This window comes from Ahaetulla prasina, chromosome 6 (assembly GCF_028640845.1).
Source record: "Ahaetulla prasina isolate Xishuangbanna chromosome 6, ASM2864084v1, whole genome shotgun sequence".
NCBI classification, from domain to species: Eukaryota; Metazoa; Chordata; class Lepidosauria; order Squamata; family Colubridae; genus Ahaetulla; species Ahaetulla prasina.
Window position 1 is genome coordinate 52915358 of NC_080544.1, and position 27662 is coordinate 52943019.

At 37.4% G+C, this 27662-nt stretch overlaps 1 protein-coding gene across 23 annotated transcripts in view; it reads right to left on the minus strand.

The window, feature by feature from the left end:
* Window positions 1-27662, minus strand: part of TCF7L2 (transcription factor 7 like 2) — a 220615-nt gene that overhangs the window by 127961 nt on the left and 64992 nt on the right. For all 23 annotated transcript variants that reach the window (XM_058187445.1, XM_058187438.1, XM_058187448.1 and 20 more), the window contains exon 4: window positions 7715-7816. In XM_058187445.1, the coding sequence (XP_058043428.1) occupies window positions 7715-7816 (102 nt within the window). The remainder of the gene's footprint in view (window positions 1-7714; window positions 7817-27662) is intronic.

Below are 27662 nucleotides of genomic sequence, written 5' to 3' on the forward strand. Positions count from 1 at the left end.
AAAATATCTTTTGGTTCAAAAAGATCTGCAGATGTTACAGATGTGTTATTTATCTGGTCATACAACTTTATGTGTGATCATATATGTTCCTGAAGTTATTTATAATGCTTAACTGAAGATGAATTAGTTATTTGTAACTCCTTGTAAGAGAAAAGTTTGGGAGGATATTGATGAAGAATACAAAGTGACCATTTTATTATAAGATACTAGCTCTGTAATAGGAAGGTTACACAATGGCATTTTATCCACACCAGCTATTATATTTTCTAACCTAAGTCAACTTTCCGATTTAAAGGAAAAGACTGGTCTTTCTTTGTAATCAATGCAGTACCATTGCACAAACATTAGAACTTTAGCTTTTGTAATCACTGATGAATCTATGAAACTTGAAGTAATCACGGATTCACTGTACTAAGAATGGAAGAAGTAATAAAATAAGCATACCATATTTTGAAATTTGCCTATGCATTGACATGTGGCCTAGTTAAAATAGTCTAACATGCACCACAATAAAAAAACACCCCTTTTTAATCTCCAAGAGCACTTTTCACGTAAAAACGTACTGTACTAAAAATGAGAAGCAATTTGTTTTTTGCAAGAAATCTGGATTTACACAGTTTAGAAAAATCATGAATAGTGAAGCATACATTTATGAATTATTGCGGGTTCTCTAGTTAGGCAGGAATATAGTCCCAAAAGGCAACATAACATAAAATACCAGTCTTATCTCAAGAGAGAAGTTATGAAACAAAATGGCAATCGGCAACATTAGTAAAAGCTAAGAATTATATTTAAATACATGCACATACTTTATTTCACTTTTACTCTAGTTTTGCCCCAGTATCTCCATATTAAGGCAAAAAATATGCATGTTATTAACATCAATTTAAATTGTGATATGTGCAGTTCACAATGATTAATTTGGGCCAACAAACTCTGAAGAAAAGTTCTTTTGTGAATCATGCAGTAGTAATAATTATTATTACACCAAGCATTCATAAAAGGTTACAATCCTATTCCAAGTGTCGCTGCCAAAACCGCCATTTTGAAATGCATGGCCCTCTTTGACCTTATATTATACAGCACGCTTCTTACGAGAAATGAAATGAATGATGCAAAAGCTCTTCCCTTTTTAACACAATAAAATTTGGGTGGATTTCAACCTGCAACCTGTGTGCAAATATGGCACATTTGAACAACCAACACACAAGGATGCAATCCCAAATATCTCTTGTGTGGTGTCTATGTTTAGTTTGGTGACAGCTCATGTATGAGAAAAGAAACAAGAGCTGCTACAATAGGAGAAATAAATATAAAAATGACATGTGTTTCAATAATTTGGTGATACTGCTAACATAATTCTAAATTCAGTTTAAATCTTGCATATACATTTTGCTACAATGATTCAAATAATTACCAAAATATTAACTAGAATTACTGGAATATCTTAAGTATGAGTTGGCTTTTAAAGATAGTCTTAGTGTACAATTGATATGAAACATGGCAGTGAAAGTTTTAACAGTATGTAAGAGAACTTAATCTTAGATTATTAAAGTCCTGTCTCCGTTCATTTCCAATCCTATTTTAAGTGGCTTAAAAAATACTTGGTGCCTTTGGATTTTGAAAATTCATAGAACAGCTTTGCTCTTATGGATCTACTTCTATATTAGAACAACCTGCCAACTTTTCAGGACTTGCTTGAGGATGGGATGGGATGAAAACAGGACAGTCATAGAATGCCATTGATTCATTCATATGTGTGTGTGTGTGTGTGTGTGTGTGTGTGTGTGTGTGTGTGTTTATGTATATGTATATATATATGTATATATTGTATATATATAGCACTAACACTACTTGTTCTGTGTGCCAGGAAAAGTAGGTTAGGCATACATATATATGCTTTTGTTTCTCATTTATGGCTTTGCATTTCTTTGCAAAAGGACTCACAATAAATATATAGAATAAATATAGTACTTGGCAAGTACATTAGGTGTTTGTTTCCTCTGTGGCTTCACCCTACAGTGCTTTGGTTAAGTGTCTGTGGGTGTTCCAAATTCTCCTGGCACCACAATTCTTCAGGGTTGTTTTTTCAATTACTCAGAATATGCTTATTACATACTGTAGTATCAGAGTCGTTGAACTGTAGAAATCCATCCCACAGTATTCCCAAGATTTCAAAAATCTTCTCCACAAGTGGAAAAAGAAATCTCAGAAATTCCTGACAAATTTGCTTTATGATTACCAAAACACTATGAATTTAAGTTATTGCATAATAAAAATTTATATAAAAATACATAGATTCATGTATTCACGAATAGTCTTGATTTGTACTTTTGATGTAAGAAAAAAATTCTAATAAGCTTGGAACTTGAAAAGGAAAAACAAAAACACTGCACTATTATATAAGCTACATAAATTATTAGATAAAAAAATTTAGATCCTAAATGAGAAATTTGAAAGTAACCTTTTCTTCCATTCAATATATCAATGTAAAAATTTCAATACATTGAGAATATCAGGGAAAAAATCTTGTAATCATTATAATATATCTAATAATGATAAGAGAACAACTTTTTACTGAAGTTGTTTCACTAAAGGGCTGAATGTAGACCTGGCTGCAGTTTATATGTACTAGCAGTGTATATTAAAAAATCCACTAAATCCATGAGAAAGTCTCCAGAACAATATGGAAGATGATGGAGGAAACTGAAAAGTACATCATTCTTTCCAAGGAAACATTTTAGTCACTACTAGACAATATGTGACTTGTCATTATTTCAGAGATATTTCTTTACCTGACAAGAGAAACAGAATGATCAAGGGCCAAAAGTTAGTGGGAATGGGAATCATTGGCTTGACTGCGAATCTGGCAGCAGAGGGGGGGACCAGTTTACCTAACTTCTGGAGGGCTGGGATAGAACTGGTCTACTGAACCACTAGACAGCAGCACTGAAATGACCACAAGAAGCAAGGGTGGGATTCAGACTATTTGGACCGGTTCGGGTGAGCCAATTGTTCCGACAAACAGCTGAGAGTGAACTGGTTCACTCCGACAATCATGTGGGCCTGCCGGCCTGCCCCTGCGCTATACTGACCTTTCTTTTCTTTTTTTGAAGCCCAGCTGATAGGTTCAGCAGACCAGATTGTTTTGCCTCAGCTGTTTGACTCACTGGGCTGAAGTCGAAGGTAAGTTTTAGACCAGTTTGGAAACAAACCACATTTTCATGGAGTGTGTGTTTGGTATGCGTGAGAGCGAAGCAAGCTGAGTGTGCACGAAGTGTGCGCAAAGTGCGTACTCAGCAAACCGATTGTTACACTGGTTGAATCTCACCACTGGGTTAACCAGCTTGAGATACCCTTGGTTCAAAAATTGTTGTCCTACAATGCACTGTTTCACCCAGTTAAAGGTTACAGACATGACAATTGTAGTAGCATATAGATTGGTCAAAGTGGGGAGTGTTGCTGTGAGCGGGTTGGTTGGCTCTGTGGTTGCATTCTGATTGGTAGATGGAGTGGGTGTTTGCAGATTGGTCGGCTGTTTCGTAGCATGCAAACACCCACTCCTGCAAACATTCACTCCATCTACCAATCAGGATGCAGCCACAGAGCCAACCAACTCGCTCACAGCTACACTCCCCACTTCGACCAATCTGCAAACACCCACTCCACCTACCAATCAAGATGCAACCACACAGCCAACCAACCCGCTCAGAGCAACACTCCCCACCTCCCCACCAGTATTTATAGAGAGACGGCAGCTCCGACCACTCTTGGCTCAAGAAGCACGAAGCTGAAGACACCACTCCCTGCGGTGTGCCGCTCCATACCGCAGGGAGATGAGACCAATACGGTGGTTCCGTCCCAGGCGACTGATGGACTCAGAGAGGTTCCTGATGGAGCTTGGGCCGCTCCCTGGCGATCTGGCCCACGGCTCGGCCGAGGAGCTTGTTGCGGCCTGGGAACAGGCCGTGGTGGGCACTTTGGACCGTGTCGTGCCTTTGCGGCTTCTGACCCAGCGTAGGTCTCAACCAGCTCCTTGGTTTTCTGAGGAGCTGAGGGAGATGAAACGCCGGAGAAGACGCCTAGAGAGCGCATGGAGGTCCAGCCGTTCTGAAGCTGACCGAACACTAGTTAGGTCTTTTACTCAGACCAATCTAGTGGCATTGAGGGAGGCCAAGCGGGCCTATGTCTCTACCCTCATTGCGTCAGCAGAAAACTGCCCAGCCACCCTGTTTAGGGTGACTCGCTCCCTCCTTAACCAGGAGGGCTGCGATGACCCCTTACAGGGTTGTGCTGAGGATTTCAGCAGGTATCTGTTTGACAAAATCGCTCAGCTTCGGGACGGTCTGGACCAAAACTGGGTAGTTTCAGGCGAGGTGACGGAGGCTAGTCTTGTTGAGCCCATCTGGGAGGAGTTTGACCCTGTGGCTCCCGAGGACATGGACAGGTTGCTGGGGCGGCTGAATGCCACCACATGTTTATTGGACCCGTGTCCCTCCTGGTTGGTGCTGGCCACCCGGAAGGTTACACGAGGCTGGCTCCAGGGGATTGTTAACGCTTCTCTGAGAGAAGGTGTTGTTCCCACCGCCTTGAAAGAGGTGGTGGTGAGACCCCTCCTCAAGAAGCCCTCCCTGGACCCAGCTGTTTTGAGTAACTATTGTCCAGTCTCCAACCTTTGCTTTGTGGCGAAGGTTGTTGAGAGTGTGGTGGCACACCAGTTACCCCAGTACCTGGATGAATCTGTCTATCTAGACCCGTTTCAGTCCGGTTTCCGGCCCGGGTACAGCACGGAGACAGCTTCGGTCGCATTGGTGGATGACCTCTGGAGGGCCTGGGATAGGGGTTATTCCTCTGCCCTGGTTCTCCTTGATCTCTCAGCGGCTTTTGATACCATCGACCATGGTATCCTGCTGCGGCGGTTGGGGGGATTGGGTGTGGAAGGCACCGTGTTTCGGTGGTTCTCATCCTATCTCTCCGACCGATCGCAGACGGTGTTGGCAGGGGGGCAGAGGTCGACCTCGAGGCGCCTCCTTTGTGGGGTGCCACAGGGGTCGGTTCTCTCGCCTCTCCTGTTCAACATCTACATGAAGCCGCTGGGCGAGGTCATCAGTGGTTTTGGGGTGAGTTATCAACTGTACGCGGATGACACCCAGCTGTACATTTCCACCCCTGACCACCCCAATGTAGCTGTTGAAGTGTTGTCTCGGTGTGTGGAGGCCGTACGGGTCTGGATGGGGAGAAACAGGCTCAAGCTCAACCCCTCCAAGACTGAGTGGCTGTGGATGCCGGCATCCCAGTACAGTCAGCTGCAACCGCGGCTGACTGTTGGAGGCGAATCATTGGCCCCAATGGAGAGGGTTCGCAATCTGGGGGTTCTCCTGGATGGACGGTTGTCTTTTGAAGATCATTTGGCGACCGTCTCCAGGAGGGCTTTTTACCAGGTCCGCCTGGTCCACCAGTTGCGCCCCTTTCTAGACCGGGATGCCTTATGCACGGTTACTCACGCCCTCGTCACTTCTCGCCTGGACTACTGTAACGCTCTCTACATGGGGCTCCCCTTGAGGTGCACCCGGAGACTTCAGTTAGTTCAGAATGCGGCCGCGCGGGTGATAGAGGGAGCCACTCGTGGCTCCCATATAACACCGATCCTGCGCAGGCTGCACTGGCTGCCTGTGGTTTTCCGAGTGCACTTCAAGGTGTTGGTTACCACCTTTAAAGTGCTCCATGGCATAGGACCGGGATATCTTCGGGACCGCCTTCTGTTACCACATGCCTCCCACTGGCCGGGGGCCTCCTCAGGGTGCCGTCAGCCAAACAGTGTAGGCTGGTGACCCCCAGGGGGAGAGCCTTCTCTGTGGGGGCACCTACCCTCTGGAATGAGTTTCCCCCAGGACTTCGACAACTTCCTGACCTCCGGACCTTTCGCCGCGAGCTTAAAACATATCTATTCTTCTGAGCAGGACTGGCTTAATAGGGTTTTTAAACATGGATTTTATTGGGGTTTATTTTATAATTTGTATTGTATTTTAAATTTAGGCTTTTGGAATAAGTTTTTTAAATAGGGTTTTTATTGTGTATTGTATTATTTTTATCTGCCTGTTCACCGCCCTGAGTCCTTTGGGAGAAGGGCGGTATAAAAATTAAATTATTATTATTATTATTATTATTATTATTATTATTATTATTATTATTATTATTATTATTATTACTATTATTACTATTATTATTGTTGTTGTTGTTATTATTATTGTTATTATTATTATTGTTGTTGTTGTTGTTATTGTTATTGTTATTGTTATTGTTATTGTTATTATTACCAGCCTGAAGATGATGAGTGAGACCTCGTTGAAACGTCAGCAAGGTACTGTCAACCTTACATGGGAAAAGACCCGAAAATGCCAAGACCTACATACCTAAACCCGTGAAAACCTACGAAAATATATATATAGCCTGCTTTCTGCACCCCCACCCCTTCTTTTTTCTTCTTCTCTCAGCTCTCTGGGTGTAGGAATAAAAGCTTCCCAGATCCTTAACTATAGTTTCCTGTGAGAGACAAGAATTGACTGTATGGAATCTGAACGAGGAACTGATTATTTTCACCATGTCATCTAAACAATGTCAAAAAATCAATAGGATATAACAAGCATATCATTATTAATTAGCAAGATATCACACACACACACACACACACACACACACACACACACACACACACACACACACCTTATGCCTTAAATGTTACTTATACCTGTAAATATTATTAATCTTTTTTCAGAAAAGAAGAAATGTAAAATACAACTGTAAAGAAGCTTTTTTATAACTATATTAAGCTTTAACGGGGGGCAAAAGTTTCATATTAACCTAGTTCAACTTGAGGAATTTATCTGGTATTTGGATCAATCTATATAAACAATTAGAATATGGTTTAAAACTTGCCCTAAAATATTTAAATGACATTCTACTTGCTCATATATGTACAGTGCATAGCCATGCATAAAATATTTTAAAAATAAAAAGAACAGAAATGGAGGTCTGTTTTATAACTTCTATATAGGTGCCAATTGGTATAGAGTCCTGACAACTGTTACAAAATTGGCAGCCATTTAATTATGTATTTGAACTGTTTGTACCTTTAATTTTCAAGAGGAACATGAACGTCTTTTCTACTTCCCTTTCCATCCCTTTTATTTATATGCCATGCGTTTTAGTTATAAACTTGAGCACATGGACTGTTTCAAATCTGAAACATGTAAACTCGTCTAAGTTGACAAAAGCGTAACAGCAAAACAACACAACCCAAAAACTCTTAAATAAAAAATATAACCCCTAATGATTTATAGACTTAAACTAATGTATGTACTTTTATCAGTTTCCTATGTCACAAAAAAGGCACTTTAAAAAATGAAATTATTTTTGTACTATTTCTTACATTCTATATTCGCAATTTTACAACACAATAATACTCCTGTTGCTTATGAGTTGTTTCTTACCCTTCAGCAATTTCCTACAGCCTCATCAAAATGATTACTTACATAATTAACTTTAATTAGTCTACACTTTCCGCAAGACATGAAGAAATTTTTTTAACAGAGTGACTATTGCACAGTGTGACATTCTCTCAGTTTCATCATCGGTGCATTTGAGAGGAGAAGTGGTCAGCAAAACCGATTGCTTTACCCAAGTGTCCAAAAAAAGGCCTTTTTAACTGACTCACCACAATGTGAGCTGGAGATGGGGACCTGGCATCTTTAAGGGCTTGTCTGCTCTGTAGGCTTCCCGCTTGGACATCCAGCAATGGCCATTTCATCTGGAGATACTGGATGGAGAAAGAAAGACTTCAGATAAGAAAGGAAATAGACAAGTAAAGGTTGTACAATAGTAAAGGAGAACTAAATGGTATGCAACAACAAAATAAAAAAACACTTTTTTAAAAAAAAGTTTAACAGTGGTGGTGTAAGCAAGTATTTTCATGTTTATTGATAAACTTTATCCGACTACCTAAAACTCCTGTATTCTAGGCAGCTTACAGGGTTTACCCATGAAATAAAGAAGAAGACAAACTTTACATTGTTATCTTAGGACTAAACATGGAGACATTGCGCAGAAGCAAAATGGAAAGGAATAAAATGCAGGGCAAATAGTACTAGCAATAGCACTTAGACTTATACTGCTTTACCGTGCTTCACAGCCCTCTCTAAGTGGTTTATAGAGTCAGCATATTGCCCCCAACATTTTGGGTCCTCATTTTACCTACCTCGGAAGGATGGAAGGCTGAGTCAACCTTGAGCCTGGTGAGATTTGAACTGCCAAATTGCAGGCAGCTGGCAGTCAGCAGAAGTAGCCTGCAGTACTGCACTCTAACCACTGCGCCACCACAGCTCCGCATGATCATTACTATCACTGCAAGAACAGAAATAGTTCTACAGTATATCTCACAACAGAACAATCCACTTATGCTGTTTACTAAAAGGAATGGTAATCCCACATTGATAACTATTTGCCATAAAATACAGTCATTGAAAAGTTTGAAGTTTAAAAAAAAATATTAGAATTTGTACCCATGGATACCCATGGATATTTCACATTTAAAAGCCATTTTTCAAAAATGGTGTGGCTAATGAAAACATATGCTAAAGTTCTACTCAAAATTATGCATTAAATCCAGTGTTTCCCAACCTTGGCAACTTGAAGAAATATGGACTTCAAATTCAAGAATTCCCCAGCCAGCATCATATTGGCTATCCAAACACTGCATTAATCCAATGGTCCTTGAATTACCTTGCACACATATCACTGGGGATATGTCAAAGGACCTTTTCCCAAATCAGTACAAGGGAAAATCAGAAAGCTATGGGAAGGACAGTGAGAAAGTCAGGAGACTGAGCAGAGTTGAAGAAAGAAAATAATTCAGGTAGTTGTCAGCCTCGTGTGCTAAGGAATCTGATTTCTAGTTTTATGGTTTATGTCATTCAATAAATGGTTTAGCTTATGAGTTAGAAAATATGATTGTCAAATTTAGATGGCACTATCTTTCATCACTCTATTTTAAGAATGGTTGACAAACCATTCTCTCTGGTGAATTAGGGCTCTGGTGGCTCAACAGACTAAGCAGTCTGTTATTAACACAGCTGCTTGCAATTACTGCAAGTTCAAGTCCCACCAGGCCCAAAGTTGACTCAGCCTTCCATCCTTTATAAGGTAGGTAAAATGAGGACCCAGATTGTTGGGGGCAATAAAAGTTGACTTTGTATATAATATACAAATGGATGAAGACTATTGCTTAACACAATGTAAGCCTCCCTGAGTCTTCGGAGAAGGGCGGGATATAAATTCAAATTAAAAAAAACAAACTATGATGTGTTCAAGATTTCAGAAAGACTGTAAGGAAAAAGCAGGAGTAACCACCATCTATTTTCTAATTCCAGTAAAGCATTTAATATAAAGTGGGGATTTTTTCCCTTTCATGCTTCTAGAAATCTTCCCACTCATGCATACATACTCACCACGTGAGTATGTATCTGTTGGGTGCTGCATGTAAACCTACTGCAAATAATCTCAGGCAATTTCTGAATAATCTTTGCCATGCTCCAGCATTTGCTTTGTCTTAGCTTACTGCTAAAACCCTCCTAAAATTGAACCTTCCTAAAATGTACTAGAAAAACTTTCTCTGATTCATTTCTGAGGCTTTCCCTCAGGTTAACAAAAAATGTGCAAAATGTCTTGGAAATAGTAGGATTACAATGAAACAAAACGATAAAAGAAATGCTATGGGTAAATAACTAAAATATTTATATCAATACAAGGTCAACCTCACTTATAAAAATGTAGCACAGAGAATTATAAATCTCTGCACCATCCTCTCTCTTAATGTCAGTAATTTAGTTAGACAAACAATTTTATTCTTGCCCCTCAGCACCAGCAATAAAAGAGTCAGTTTGCTGGTGAATCTGCACTCCCATGACATACAAGCAACCTTCCAGCCAAGTGGCTGGTTTTGCCTGAAACTGACACTCAGTAAACAATCCTATTCATGATGCAGAAGCAGGAATAGGGTACAGCTCTCTCACTCCAACAATAACAACCAAGACATGTTCTTGTTACTGGAAGTTTATCGAGAGGATTCAGAATTTACAAAGAAAGTTGGTCCCTGCTGAGAAAATATGTGCTGAATTTATTGAGAGTTTGCAATGCAAGTGAAGCAAAAGCTTTTGCTGAACTTAGCTAGGTAAACTTTAATATATGATGCTGATGTACGTGTTCAAAATGGGAATAAATTTCATCAGCAAACCAGGATAAATCTAGACTAAAATTTGCCTCAATATACAGAATCCTAGATTTGCATGTGCAATTTTTTATTCCTACTTCTGAAGTGTATAAATCTTTCAGAAAGTTTATATATTGCTTATGAGTAAATTCAATTCAATTGACATGATCACATTCTACATATTTAATAATTTTCTCTTATAATAGCAAAAACACAATTCGGCAATACGTTCTGGAGAGCTTTATTCCTTTATGTGGCCATTACAAGAATAGTTTGCTACAACCCTATCTTATTTCAACATGATATTCTCCAAATATATCAGGAATATAATTTTCACAATTCACTACCACCAAGAAGCTGATAGATTATAATGGAAGGCTTTGCATTTCAAAAGTTCAGTTACGAAACATTTTACACTCCCTAGTCAGAATTACTGTAAAATGATTCAAGCTATTTTTGTCATAGAATAGACAGAAAATCTTCCACTATTTATTAAATATTAAAAGGATGTATTTTTAAAAAAATGATTAAACCCAGAATTTTCCAGCAAACCTTTGTGATATAAAAATGATTTTGCAGGTTCAAACTATTTTTCAATCAACATCTCAGTTCACCTGCAGCTTTATTCATGATCCTGTAACTTATTTTCATTCTGGTAACAAAGACACAATTATTCAATTGAACTGATTTAAGAATACAGTATAGTGACATCAATAGCAGCAAATGAACATTCTGATACTGCTCTAATCTTGAGCTACTCATCAAAATAATCACATAGCCCAAACCAGCTTAGTTTAGTAATAAAGTCACTATTACTAGAATGAAGAGACCAATTTTGACCTTACTCTGCCTTTCAGAAGGCTGAACCCTGCCAGGCTTCAAAAGATTTTTTATTAATATGTTTAACCCAGTTTATTTTAACTAAATATAAAACACAGCTTTATAAGCATTAGGAGTGCAAGAGATATTTCTATGCAATATATGCAAAAAAAAAGTCCAACATTTGGGGAGTTAGCATAAAGGATGAATTTTGAATGTTTCTGAATCCTCAGATATTCCATCCCGTCTACAGCTTTACCTCATCCAATTTAAATTGAAAAAACACCAGCTCTATTGACAAAGACTAAAACACTTGCTTTATTCAATAGCTTCAAACTTGAGCCATAATACAATATTAATGTGGTGGCTTCTAATTCTTATTTTACATAAAAGCTTCATTGTGTGCCAAATCCAATCTCCACAGGCTACCTGAGCCCTAGATTTTTATGAGTCTACATTTCAGCACTGCAAGTCTATAGTACACATAATTTTCAATTATGTTAGGGCAGGCCAAGATCACTGCCTATATAACGTTACTGGTGAAGGAAATGAGAGTCAGTCCTGCTGTTGAGTGAGCTAACTCAACCCAGATGGGAGGAAAAAATGGAGAAAGATGTACTATTGGAATCAGAGAGCAGCAATCAAATCCTGCAACAACTTACATAAAAAGTCCATCATCAAGACATTATTTTAAGTATCAGTCTGGAAACAAAAGAAGAAAGAATTCTTTTTTGTAGAGGAAACATTTCATCAAAAACTGCTTATAGAACGAAATACATGTCCCATTGTCTTTTTAGGTTTACAACTGCAGCAAAAATAAGTTTACATCTAGTATTTTCAACAGAACAAAGGTAACAGTGATAGTGTGTCCTATGAGAAACACAGCAGTATTTCTCAACCCTTGCAGCTAGGATCTGTGGACTTCAACTCCCAGAATTCTCAAGTCCACAAACCATAAAATTGAGAAACACTGTATGACAAATGACAGCAGGAAGTCCTTTAAATCGCAAATTTGGAGGCAGAATTAACATTAGATTTTATTTTAGTATTGGCATCCCAATTTTCATTGAGCATTTTTTGTGTTAAAAAAAATCTGACTCTGTCAATCCAAGAATCACGTATGAATATTGGGATAGAAAGCAAAACTCTTACACAGTTTGTAATATTATATTGTATTTGTTTGCAAGGTTTTCTGAAAGGGTGAAGGGATCCTCTCTTTTTCCACAAGAATGCTATGGGATAAACTAAAAAGTTAAGAATGAATGATTGGTGAAAATCACAGAGTTTCCATGGCTCAGATCTAATCTAGCTCTTCATTTTATCTTTACATCATATTGGCTCAACCTCAAATTGCGTAGAATTCACAAATATAATTCCTTTTGTATCTAACTACAAAATATTCTAATCCCTATCTCAGGGGCAATAAGGATTAGAATTCAATGTGCAGTCCCAATCTACTCAAACTGAAGTCTCATGCATTCTGGTCTTGCAAATATATAGACTCTATGATAAACATGCAAAGTTTTTTAACTGCATTTTAAATTTGTATATTGTACCGTCTGTTTTATTCTTGCCTGTACACCGCCCTGAGTCCTTCGGGAGAAGGGCGGTATAGAAATCAAATAAATAAAATAAATAAAATAAATAAAATAAATAAATAAAGAACACCTAATATTTGGGATAATTTCTCAATTTAGAAATCTATTCTTATTTAACACTATTATTAAAGAAAAAAAAACCACAAACTAGAGATCTTTTATTCCTTATCTTCCTTCCTGCTAAAGCTGCAAAAGTATTGATTTCACTCACAATAGAGAAACCTTTAGCAGACCAATGGAATATGTATATAAACTCGCTTAGATTCAGAATACAAAATGGGCAGGTTGCTGACTTGATGAAAACAATGTGGCTTGCAGATCTCACAAGTGACAGGAAGGTGATAGTAAATTCAATCTCATTCTCATTTTCCATACATACCAATGAAAGCTAACTAACAGATAACCCTAATGTTTTGGCAAGCATATTTCTTCAAATCCTTATTTATAAAAGATAATCATTTGTTAACAGTCTATAGTAGCTGCAGAAAATTGCTGAGAAGCAAAATGCATGTGATTCTCCTGATCCATGAACTTTTAACTCATTTTTCCCTGCATCCATTTGCACATCTAGACTTGGAATCCAAAAGAATTTTTTTTAAAAAAAAGAATGTCGTGATTTAACATTTATCAAAAAGGAAAAAAAAATTTCCATATTATTATTGAATCCCAGTAAAATCCTATGGCAACATTATCACAGCAATGCACTTCATTGCCAAATCAGAGAGGTATATGAGTTGATAAATACCTTTCAGTTACAGTTTTTACATGAATAATTTTTAATTTTAAAGTTTTTGGGCAATCTGTTTTACAATTACTAAATTTATATATCTAAGTTATAAAGAAAAAGATTAATGGGTAGATGAAAGATTCAAGATAACTTTCTGAATTTTAGCTGGTATACATCTACAGACACTGATTACGGAAGTATATGTAAAAAAAGGATAAATCCGTATTAACCCATATTGTAGAAATATATTATCTTTTAAACAAAAAACCAGAAAATTGAATAAATTTGTAAAAGGTGCTCCCAAGAAAACCCAGCACTTTTCCTTTCATATTCTTTGTGGCTTTCTCTCTGTTTGGACCTTCTCAATGACAGGGGGTTGTTACTTTATGCTTTTTGGGTCCTATGATGACTCTCAATCTTGCATATTAAATGAAAATAAAAAGACCAAGAATACATTTTCCCCTGGTGCCTGGAACAGGAAGGAAAGTGGCATGTTTTAACATTAAAAAATATTTCAGTTAAAAAGGAAAGGATCAGAGTAGAATGTAGTCAAGTCCCAATCAAAACCTTTTTGCTGCAAACTTATCTACAATCCTTTTACTGAATTTTGTGCATTTTTGTTGTATTTTTTTATTTCTTTTAGAAATGAAGAGAGAGAGAAATAAGGTGTGTTTTTTTCATCATTTTCTCACAATGCAAGCTCTGCTTTTTTATGCAAATCAGCTGAGTGGTTGCAACAGGAATTGACTGACCCGGCTTGTCACCTGATCCTGACATTGTGGGTTGATAGAGAGCCCAAAGTCACCCAACCAGTTATCATGCCTAAGGCAGGGGTGGGCAGTGGCAATGATTCTATATAAATGTCCTAATTAGATGTAGAGTGATCTGGTTATGAAACAAAGGCCAGCAAAATTTCTTGCACCCACTTTCCTTTAAATTTATAAGCTGTTACAAATATCTATTACAAAAAGTAAAATATTAAAACTGAAATCCCCTCACACGAAGACTGAACACTTTCAAACACTTGTGATTTGTGAGGACACTACACATGTCTAATCCAGGGCTGTCAAACTCCCAGCCCGTAGGCTGGATGTGTCACGTGCTCGCCACGCCCACATCAGGGGGAAAAAGTCCTGATTCATCACGTGACATCACGAGTTTGACACCCCTGGATTACAATTACTCAGTACTGGGCCTACAGATTCCCTCAACCAATCATGTATATTCTTTTCCAATATTTTTTTAAAGGAAAAACGATTCAAAAAAATAAAAGTAACCTGCAGGAAAAAAGACAAATTTTATAAAAATGTAAGTCATAAACAGCAAAACAAAACAAAATTTAATGGTTTTGCAGGTCAGCAAAAACCCATTGTTATTTCTCCAAATTAAAACAAACAAAAACATTTTATTTGGATCAATATATATTTAGGATATATTATGCTATAAGGATGAAGGTGAAAAACAACATTTCAAAGAGAAAAGTTACTGGTATACGTGTAAGAATCTAACTAATATATCAAAATGATAAAAAGCAGAAGGAATTTTGATAGGGCACTGAATCTTCCACACAGGGACTAGTTATTGCCAAAAAAGATATTTTTTAAAATTAAAAAGCAGTTCGTAAGATATATTTGGTCAGAAATACAAAATATACAGCTATGTACTGCCTTTTTACTGAATAAGAGATCTGATATTAGCAATAGACACAAATCAACTTTATAGCATTTTTAACATCAAGATTAACAGAAATGTTATTAGTATTTGATGCAAAAGCTGGCAATACTCCAATACTGTAAAAAAGATTCCAGCTTTATTGAAATAGAAAGCATTATGCAAAACCCAAGACATGGTATCTTTAAAAAAAGCAACAGTGACATTTTGCAGACTTAGAATGCTGCAGATGTCATAAACAAATAGAGAGCAAAACATTAAGCAGCATAATTTGCACTCCTTAATATTTCAAGTCCTGCGGGCATTTTGCTCAGTGTGCCAAATAGCTGTGGTACTGGATGAGAGGGATACTCAGAGTGTGACTGGGTGTGGGAGAGAAAGCAACAGGATAGTTTCTCTCTAGTAACCAGACTGAAGAATTCTTAGCATGTTGACTCTTGAGAAGTTCTCACCACAATTTTCCCAGTAGACAAAACAGCGCCACAGGCATCCAAACCACCAAGTCATGTCCACCAATTCTAGTATCCCATAATCTCTGTCTGAGGACCAAACACTCTTAGCCTCCAGGCATCAACAAAGAGGAAGTCCGAGGAACCACTGGACTATTACAATCTTTAAATAACTTAAAGTGATCATTTGTTACTAAGCATAGTTCGTGTTCTAAAATAACTAACCCACAAAGTTACTTTTGATACCAATTTTTATTTAAGGGCCTGTGGTTTCTAGGAGTAGGAAATGCAACTGGCTATGGCTCACGTTTGTCATTATACAAATGCAGCAGTGTAAACACATACATACGGTACATACACAAAATAGAAATGGAACTGTAATATATCTGTTTATTTTTAAAGTAACTTTTACTTAAAATAACTACTTAATCACATTCAAGTTAAAATGAAAACTATTTAGCTGTACCAGAAGTACCCCAAACCGCAATAAACTCATAACTAATGTGTTTATCAAATAAAATAAACAGAGCTTCAAGATGAAACAGATAATGTTTTGTGAGTCCAAACATGTTGTACATAGTCTGATTAAATTACTAGAGCTTTTATCAGCAGGAAAATCATAATACTAGAAAGGTGGGCACCACTATGCTTGCAAATATAATGTAACTTTTTTTTAAAAAAATGATATATTAAAGCATTGTGAGTAGTTTGTTTCTAATTAAAGGTTTTTAAAAAAATATTTGGAAGGTTCTGTGGTAAATTTGAACTGAAAGATAAAATGATGTGCCAACATTATCACCAGTAACATCTTTAAGCTGCACTGGACTTGTTCAGTAGTTGAGTCACATTTAATTGTTAAGAGAAAATGGCAAGAAATGGAAGGCCAGTTTATATAATGGTTAAGGTGCTGGCCTAGAAGCCAGGAGACTGTGAGTTGTAGTCCCAGTTAATGAATGAAAGCCAGCTGGGTGACATTAAGCCAGTTAAACTCTCTCAGCTCAGTCACATAGCAGTATATTTGATGTGGGGGGGAAAGAAGAAGAGAGGAGGCATTACTATATATGAGTTACTTATAAAATAATAAAGGCAGGATAAAAATCTACTAAATAAATAAATTAAATAAGGCTGAAAAAGGGAGTAGGCATTACCTATGCTGTGTTGCATAATTTGTGATGGCTTTTGCATGTAAACATGCATGTAATTTCCTTTCTCTGGCATGGGTATCTGTCTTTACTGCCCTGTGGATTTTTTTCCCTTTTAATCTAACTACTTTGCCTTCTGTAAATAAATGTTCTAAAACATGTCTATTATTACAACTACTTCATAAATGGGCACATTCTGCCCATTATGACAATCATTTGAAAATGTACAAATTCAAAACATGTCTACTGAACCAAAATATTTAAAGTTCCTTAGCTTGATTCTCAATACTGCTCCTGATATTCCACGGGTCATTGTTTTCTAATCCCATGAGCTACTTTCCAGTTGAGCAACAGACTCTCATTAACCAACATATTGCCATAAGCAGGACATTTTAGCCACATTCAGATCAAGCCACCCTTATCAACTACACTTGGATTAATCACAACCAGGAGCAAAGGGAAGGATACAGTTGTATAAGTAACAAATTATGGGACCTGTAATATCACATTACAAAGAAACCAGATTATGGTTGATGTGGCCTTTCAATAAGCTATACAAGGAAATTAAAAACATATATATTAGTTCAGTATGAAACTCAGAAATTGTAAAAGTATTAGCACAACACAAATAATAATAATTCCTACCAGCACACTTCTACTCACATCTTAAGTTAAATAAGACAAACTATGCAATAGAGCAGTCTTGTTCTATCTATTTCTAAGACATTTGCACATTCTAATTTTAAAAACACACCAGTGAAAGAGGCCGATATTATAATCTCCAGGCCACAGAGACTGAGAAATAAGAAGTGGCTGATCTGTGATCAGTTATTGAGTTCACTGCAGGGATAAAAATCAAAGTGAGCACTTCCGATTCATAGAAAAGTCTCTTAGGCACCTTCCATGCCAGCTCTCTGTGAAGTTAATATTTATCAAAGCAGTACAAAACTGTAACTCCTCCTCCTACCACATGCTTTTTATAGGTTCTGTCCCTAACATATTACTTTAGCTCACTCCTGAATAAATGAATACACACACATACACACACAGACATAAAGAGACACACACACATCAACGCACATGTCTCAATACGCTCATGTAAGACTTCTACATTCTGAGCTACCCTGGATGCCAGTTTGCTTCCAGGATGTTATTCAAGGTGCTGATTGTCACCTATAAAGCCCTGCATGTAATAGGCTTGGGACTGCCTGTCTCCCATATTGTCTGTCTGGCAATTCTGCAGGGTTGGTGTACTCCAGGTTCCTTCAATGAAATCATGTGACACACACACACACCAAGTTACCTTCTCTGTAGCAGTGCCTGCACTCTGGAATGCAGTTCCTACTGGTGTTTCGAAGGGGCTTTCAAAGTTGCTCTTCTCTCTCAGGTCATTAGGGATGGTGAGTGAAGCCCCTTTGAATTCTTTTTTATGTTTCAATCAATTTCTATTATGCTGCTATCTTTTATTACTTATTTTTATTTTTTGATTGTATTTTTTTAAAATGTTTTCTTGTCAACCACCTGAAGGTATTGGGAGTCAGGCAGCAAACTAATTTAATAATAAATAGCAAATAACACTATATTTCTTGGTGATGATATTTGGCTTTCATTTTCCAACATGCAGAAATATAATATGAACTTTTATTAAATACTTTTAATGTTGATAGATCTAAAAAATAATATCCAGACAATCATCTATTGAGAATTCTACCAACAGTCTCCTCATCTTGAAAACAGAACTTGATCAGGAAAAAATCTACACAAATGCCTATCTTTTTACTATATATGTTGAATAAACCTATTAGCCCATGCATATAGTGACCAGACATCCCGCTTTTTAATAATTTGTCCCGCGTCCCGCAGCATTTCAAAAAAGTCCCAATTTTGCAACGCAAGAAGAGGAGGAGGAGGAGGAGGAGGAGGAAGAGGAAGAGGAGGAGGAGGAGGCGGGGGAGTGGGTGTTACAGACGTCAAGCGTCTTGAAACACTTGAAACGCTTGAAAGACTTGAAACGCTTGAAAGACTTTTCAAAAAAGTCCTGATTTTGCAATGCAAGAGGAGGAGGAGGAGGAGGAGGAGGAGGCAGGGGAGTGGGTGTTACAGACGTCAAGCGGCGTCTCTCCTCCGCCCACTCTTGCGAGAGCGGGCAGAGGAGAGACGCTGCTTGACTTCGTCCGCCAGAAGCTGCCTGGAAGAGCTGAGAGGAGAGCCGAGCCTGCCTGGAAGAGCCGAGAGGAGAGCCGAGCCTGCCTGGAAGAGCCAAGAAGCAGCAGCTGCTCCTCCTCCTTCAGCCAGGTGGCGAGACTCAGAGCACATGCACAGCCCCCCCCCCCCCCCCCGTCAATGGTGTCCCGCTTTGCCATCACTGAAATCTGGTCACTTTACCCATGCAAGTATTGTGAATTTTTTTTAAAAAGTAAGTTTACTCTAAAAAACTTTCAAATGTTATACTAATTCCAACGGATGGTTTTAATTTTCTGTCTCAAACATTGTAAATAAAGGGCTTGACCAAGCACCCAGATGTATTTATTTTTAAAAAAATTCAGTTGCGCTTAAAGGGTCTAGAATATAGAAGACATTTATTTTTACATTATTGGGAAATTATATATATTGGCTGCATCTCATCAAGAAATTTCCTGTGTTGTCTATTATATTATCTTCATCTCACAACTTTTTATGCTGAACTGGAAGCAGAAAATTGTTTACAATCCGTAAACAATGTAATTCAGACTGTAATTCAAATCACATAAAGCTGTTCATGATCTCTCTCTCCCTTTCTCCCCCCCCTCTCTCTTTCTCTCTTTTTCCTTTCTTCTATTGTAATTTTTTTTAGTTGTTATGAGCCACCCATAGTCATTGGGAGCTGAGCGGCATTCAAATCTAGTTAGAGAGACAGACAGATTGATTTATAATATATCCTATTTCTCATGCTCAATGTAGAAGTTGGGAGTTAGATGTGGACATATAGCCACAATATATAAAAACATTGTATTTGAATGCACAAAGAATACAGCAAATATTGTATTTCACATATGGGAATGCACTACATTTGATCTACAAATACCTCTTAAGGCAGTGCTTAAGGTGTTGCAAATTTCATTACACCCAAAATCCACTTATGAGAAAGTCTTTAGTTAAATGTCTCTGTTGTAATTTGATAAAGGGATCATGTATCCTTATCCAAAGATAAATCACTTTTTCCCAATTTCGGATAATTTACTCAAGTTTGGGAAGCAGTGGTACAAGACAATAAGGTAATATTGAATAACCCAAAGACTCATGACGATGCAGTGATTAGAATGCAGTATTGCAGGCTAATTCTGCCAACTGCCAGCAGTTCTGATTCTCACCAGCTCAAGGTTGACTCAGCCTTCCATCCTTCTGAAGTTGGTACAATGAGAACCCAGATTGTTGGGGGCAATAGGGTGACTCTGTAAACTGCTTAGACAGGGCTGTAAAGCACTGTGAAGTGATATATAAGTCTAAAATGCTAAGTGCTGAGTGCTATTGCTAATCCAAAGATTATGTCTCATATTTCCAAGCTACTACTGAATGCATTTGCATGATCAACAGAGCATGATATGCCATAACATTTCTATTAATCCCTTTTCCTCATATCCAAGACATTACTGGATTCTGCTGCTTCTTATTTGCAGCATTTCCATGAGCTTATTTGTAACCTACGACTATCATTAAGTGTTGTACCTTATGATTCTTGATGAACGTATCTTTTCTTTTATGTATGCTGAGGGCATATGCACCAAGACAAAATCCTTGTGTGTCCAATCACACTTGGCCAATAAAAATTCTATTCTATTCTATTCTATTCTATTCTATTATCTGCCATGTATTTCCTACCTTGCCCAGGTAATGTAATATCTAATGTAATTAATTCATTTCTCAAATCCTCCTCCTGCTTTTTCACTCTTTCTAGTATCTATGCAGTTTCCCATACTTGCAAAAACAATCCCTCTTCAAGATATCTCTCTTTCAGCAACTTCCTCAGCACAAATGAACAAAGCATTCCGTGGCATCATATATAATTACTTTACACAAAATGTAGATCCCTAGAGTAAGGAAGTCTTGCAATTAATGACAATGAGATTAGCAGTGATTCCTGTGTTCTGAAGGATCTAACATACAGTTATCACTAATTAAATCCATAGCAGTTCTAGGAAATGCTGATTATATTCCCCATACAAACTGCTTGCTTTTCCATATCTACAAGCATCCAATCACTATTTCCTTTAACTGTACACACATTTCATCATTGTTCAAGAGTGTAAAAGATTAGCCAGCTAAAACTGACTTTTCCATTTTTATTGCTTCTGGATTTGTTTGATATCTGCAGCAAAAACAACAACAACTCTGAATTTAAATAATGGAGGAAAGCAGAAAAATTGTATTTCACAGCTAACTTCTAGCAGCAAGGAGTAACTGATTAGTTAAGCAACTGAAAGCAAAGAAATACTATGAGGTCCTATTGGCTCTAATTTCAAATCTGTATTCTCTGCACATGAGCCATCAGTGTACATGTGTTTCTCACTTAAAATAGATGCATGCACTAAATCAAGTGCGTTAACTTTAAAATATTTTGTCAATGAAATACATTAAGTTTGAATGTGATTTACAACTGGATTTATAAGACCTGAGTTTCACTTCAACTATACACCCTTTTTTAGTTAAGCAGCAACAAGAAAACAGACACACACAAAAACATCTTTTTATTTTTATTAGGAGGCCAGAGAAAAGAAAAGGGAGGGAAAAATCGACTGCTCTATTAGCCAGAGGCACTTTGCAAGCAGGAAAGTAGAACTCAAGATGTGGGCAGGCCTCAGGTTTCAGTGCCTCGGGGCACATTGAAAAGACACCAGTGTATTTACTGAGCAGTCAGTAAAGCAACATCTCCAATCTTATCACATGCTATAATCTCATATTTTATGAGAATCCACAGTATATTTCCAAGTTCAAGCAGGGGATACAATTGCTTAGATGAAGCATAAAGAAAGATTATTAACCATCTATCCAGTATAAAATAACTTAAGACATGAATTCAAAAGAACATAATTTCCCCTTGTTTCCCAAATAAATCCAAATTCCAAAATTGGGAATGGAAGGTAAGAATCCTATTCTGGTTATTATAATGCAATGGAAAGCAGAATTCAATTTTGTGCACACCTGTAGAAAATCATTGCATTGTGCACCACCTGTATACTACTAAAACTCTTATGTCTGTTTTTCTCTGTCTCTTATGCCTACTCAACTTTCAATTGGGCAAAGCCATAGTTCATAGGGCAGCTCATTTTGAATAAACATACTTTAAATGGGCTAATTTACAAAATGTTAAAATGCAGGAGTCATGTCTCCCATGGAATTGAAATTCAGTGCTGCTGCACTCAGCTGCGGTCATATAATTGCCATTTCCAATGTTTCCTACCAGCTTCCCACAAGTCAGTGGAGAAGCCAGCAGGAAGTGTGAACTGTTTTGAGGTAATGACAGAATTGTATACCTCAGGGATTGAAAATTAGCAACGTAAGTAAGGAAATAAATAAAGGAAATGGAGGAAAGGAAGGAGGAGGGAGGGAAGGTTGCCTGCCCATGATGATTCTGTCTGCCTATTTAGGGAAGTACACCATATATATTGACTTATTGGTATTTGTTGAGGGAGGGAGTTGTTTAATCTTATATAAAGTTAGTGAACCACTGATATGTGTAGCAAAGACTATTACTTGGACAATACCTTTGGATTATTTTAGCTTAAATGACTTTTGGACACAAACTCTTACCAACACAATCTCTTGCCCTTATGTTGTTTTTTCAGATTTCCATACAATATATTCAAATATTCAATAATCTTTTTTTCAACATTAATTTTTTGAAAACGCTGCTACTGGAATGAGAATGGGAATGAGTAGCAATTCTTTTTCTGAATACCATTCTTAGAAAGTTAATTGCTATCCATTATCCACAATTCAACTTATCTTGCAAACATCTGGTTTATTCCAGTCAGCACAAAAAAGAAAACCAACATTATTAAAGAAACAACCCTGCTACTTGCAAATCAAGAAGAGACAAAGAAACTATGAATATTGCCAGCATTTGATATGCGTAAAATGCTGAAAAAATTCCCATAGATAGAGAGATCACCCAGACTTTCTGGTCAATATAGCCAACAATTAGATTACTGAAAAGGATATAAAGTCAGCCATATCTAGAAGGCACTAGATTGAGAAAAGATGAATTAAAGTGATTATTGCAATAAATTATAAACAATACAAACTTTTATGTAGAAATATGGAAATTGCTTTCTTCAAGTCCATTTACACTAGTATCAATGTAATAGTCTGTCCTTAACTTGTCGCAGCATAGTAGCCATTTGCATCACCTGCTATCATATATTTTCCCTTAGCATGTTTTTTTCTGCAGAAATAGCAGATATTGAACTTGATATCTACTTATTCAAAACAGATAATACCATTGTCACTGAGTCTGTGCTATTTTTGATTTACAAACACAAACAAGTTATAAAGGAAACACAACAGACTTCTACTAACACATTTGGAATTTTGGGACTGTGTAATAGGATTTACAAAACAGCTATTTTGATGGGTTTAACCATCATAAAAATCCATTTATTAGGAAGCAGCCTGGTAAGGTTACTTTCTTCCATTATCTCAAACCTTCAAGATATTCCCTTTCACTTCATTTTACCTTCTTTTCTCTCTGTTTATTTCTTTGGAAAATGGACAGCCTTCTAAACAAATCATGGGGTTATAGTCAACTCAGAAGCATCACTAAAAATCAAAACAATATTTAATTGTGGCTTTGCTGTATGCTGGCTTACCATTTATTTTATTGAATAATGCCTTCAAAATTAGGTTGGAAAGAGAACTAGAGCTTCCAATAGGGGTGTTTGCAGGCATATTGATATGCCTGACTGCTAAATAATCAAACTCAGAAACAGGAAAATTATGCTCATTCCTTTAAAATGGGAAAACTGGGCCCTGAGCATTTTCTTGAGTTCTAACCAAACCAGCCAAACCTGCTTCTCCACTTGTTTTCTCATTGTTCTACATGCACAAGAAATGCAGAAATGTAGGTGTGAAATAATAGATCAAGAAAATGATCAGAATTTGGACTGCAAGGACAGATTCTAGATTTATTGGTTTTTTGTAGGATATAGCCTAGATTTCTGGAATTCTTCTGACTACTGTCTTCTCAGTGTAGCTGTTTTCTTGGCTGTGCTTGTGTCGATGAAGTGAAAAATATACAAACTGACAACTCTTCTACATAAATAGAATGTAATGAAGCATATTATCTAATTATGATTATAGCAAAATACCTGTTTGCAATACTGTAGATATTATTTGAGCTTTTTATTCCATTCTGCAAATGACTAAAAGTGGCACTTTAAAAAAAAACCTCATCCAAATGCAAATTAAGGTGCTTTTTTTTTTTTAAGTACACAACATTTGGGTCAATTTCTAAGAAATGCTGTGGAACTGTCCATGTTTACTGCAGCTCTGGCAATGCAGTACAACCTTCAGTCAAGCTATTAACTTGAATGTTGAACTTCACAGCCTGGCTGTCTTTTTCAGCCATCCTTTTGATGTTGCCTCCAAAGCAACTGATCAAAGGCTCCAAGTGTGGTGAAGGGAAGTCCCAGGCTCTTAGCCTACCAGCCTGAGATGTATGTTAAAATGCTAGCCAAAAAAAAAAGGAACACAAGGAGAGGGAGGAAGGGAAGGGAAGGGAAGGGAAGGGAAGGGAAGGAAAGGAAAGGAAAGGAAAGGAAAGGAAAGGAAAGGAAAGGAAAGGAAAGGGTTATAGAACATTTTTTTAAAAAACGTACCATCAACTGCATCTTTGTGTCTGTTCAGTACGATGCTGTTTCATTCACATGCATATATATGCATTCAGACTATAGCCAAGGTGCTTTTAGTGATTCTTTCCTTTCATTTTCAGTAAAATCCTAAACAATGGATTTTACTGCTATTTTGTATAGAACTCTAGATGTTAGTGGAATGACAATTATCATTACAACAACCTATCACTGCATACAGCATCTTTATCTTTAAGTCTGTAAATCCGGTCACAGTCACATATTAACACTGCCTGCTGCTATAAATTTAATAATATGGCAAATGTCATTAAAGGCAGATGAGAAAGTTGTTCCTGCTTTGGTGGAGGAAGGGGGCCCATGAAGCATGTGAATTCCATGCCAGGCAAATAAAAAATGCTACTGCATTTGGGGTTTCAGTCCTGTTACCCAGAATGTGAAGACACTTGTCCACCTACATAATGGGCCTTATTTTTTTTTTTAATTTCTGATCCTAAATCTCACTTTAAATAAATACACTTCTCATAGCAGAGGTAAGCAAGTTCAAGTGCCCTATTTCATCTGAGTCCTAAACTGTGCGCAACAGAAACATGCATCTGATTTATATCTTCAGTTCTATTTCAGCAAGTGTACTAGAGCAGCTTTCTTCTGCATGAGACTGTGGAAGGGAGGGAGGGAAAGAGGGAGGGAGGTAAAGGAAAAAAGAAAGAAGGAAAGGAAAGGAAAGGAAAGGAAAGGAAAGGAAAGGAAAGGAAAGGAAAGGAAAGGAAAGGGTTATAGAACATTTTTTTAAAAAACGTACCATCAACTGCATCTTTGTGTCTGTTCAGTACGATGCTGTTTCATTCACATGCATATATATGCACATTCAGACTATAGCCAAGGTGCTTTTAGTGATTCTTTCCTTTCATTTTCAGTAAAATCCTAAACAATGGATTTTACTGCTATTTTGTATAGAACTCTAGATGTTAGTGGAATGACAATTATCATTACAACAACCTATCACTGCATACAGCATCTTTATCTTTAAGTCTGTAAATCCGGTCACAGTCACATATTAACACTGCCTGCTGCTATAAATTTAATAATATGGCAAATGTCATTAAAGGCAGATGAGAAAGTTGTTCCTGCTTTGGTGGAGGAAGGGGGCCCATGAAGCATGTGAATTCCATGCCAGGCAAATAAAAAATGCTTCTGCATTTGGGGTTTCAGTCCTGTTACCCAGAATGTGAAGACACTTGTCCACCTACATAATGGGCCTTATTTTTTTTTTAATTTCTGATCCTAAATCTCACTTTAAATAAATACACTTCTCATAGCAGAGGTAAGCAAGTTCAAGTGCCCTATTTCATCTGAGTCCTAAACTGTGCGCAACAGAAACATGCATCTGATTTATATCTTCAGTTCTATTTCAGCAAGTGTACTAGAGCAGCTTTCTTCTGCATGAGACTGTGGAAGGGAGGGAGGGAAAGAGGGAGGGAGGTAAAGGAAAAAAGAAAGAAAGAAAGGAAAGAAAGAAAGAAAGAAAAAGGAAGGAAGGAAGGAAGGAAGGAAGGAAGGAAGGAAGGAAGGAAGGAAGGAAAGAAGGAAGGAAAGGATGTAAATCCTGTCTTGGATCTATTCCCTTAATTATATACAAACAGTAATTTTTTGTTTGTTTGAGATAATTCATTTTTGCAATGTTAATAAAATAAACATTGTTGAGAATTTATAGCTAAGAAAAGAGAATAAATCAATAGCTCACAAAGCCATGTGTTGTATCAAGATAGAAACAACAGAAGGAAACAACCAAGAATAAAAATAGGACAAATTCTGATCTGTATTTTGCCACATAATAAATTACCACATTATCACCTGGACAGGGAAAAGAGTGGAAATACAGGTTTTTTTTTAAATGGTATCAAAAATCTTTTCAATATGTATAAGTACCATACTTTCTTTCTCTGGTTTTTTATTTTTTTTTAAACACAATTTTCTTCAGATTTTCTAACTAGCCACAAACTTATTTAACCAAAGTAGCAAAAAAAATTAGAAATTAATTTTTAAATGAATTAGAAGGAAATTAGCACTGTAGCACAGGAGTGGGAAGCCTTGGCTCCTTCAGATGTTATTGAACCATAATCTCCAGTAGTACCAGCTCACATAATAAAGTTTGAAAGATGTTGAGTAGACCTTAGATTCCCTTCCCCTGCTTTACTGTATACATGTCACATATTTAACATTGCACATGCAACAATTGTCTACAGCAAAAGGCTGCACCTAGCTGACCTTACCCGATTCCCAAAAATTAACCAGGGCTGGCCTGGATCTGGGTAAGTACTTGGACAGAAGACACCAAGTAATCCCAGTGTTACAGTTTAGATTCAGAAGTTGGACAGACATCCTACGAGACAACGAAAACCACTTCATCACTATTGCCAAGTAAATTCCACATAGATATATCTATGTAGTCATCATTGGTTAAGCTCAATTTATTATTTAACAATGATGGTACTTCTCCAGCAGTAATAAGAACTTGTAATATCCAATTTTTTTCCTTCCCGTATGAATTAAATACATCAGGGGTGTCAAACTCGATTTCATTGAGGGCTTCATCAGGGTTGTGTTTGATCTCAGGGAGCCAGGTAGGTGTGGCCAGGGTGGGCGTGGCCAGCTTGCCATCACTCATGTCAGGGGCACCTATTGTGGCCCAAGCACTCTGTCAGTGAAAACGGTGCTCAGGATGGCCGCATGCGGCCCTCCCTAGCTCCATTTTCACTGGCAGAGGCACCACGGGCCAGTCCTTCGCTGTTTCCAGGGTGGCCTCGTGGGCCAGATCTAAGCACCCTATGGGCCAGATTCAGCCCATGAGTCTTGAGTTTGACACCCCTGAAATACACAGTACCTCAGAAATACCAGTCTCCTGTTGGGTTTTATACTGCTGATCCAATGTCTCTCTTTCCTTCAAAATCACAAGCTAAATTATACCTAGGAAATTACGTAATCTGATGGGAACGTAATGATATTACATTCTATCTGCTTTTTCCATTTTTTTAAAAAAAGATATGAAAAATTGTCTCCATCAAGATGTAAAATTTCTCCCAGAACTAAATCGTATAATCCCTTTTAGCAGAAAGGAGGTGGAGCAGCACCTTTGTGCTTAAGATATTTT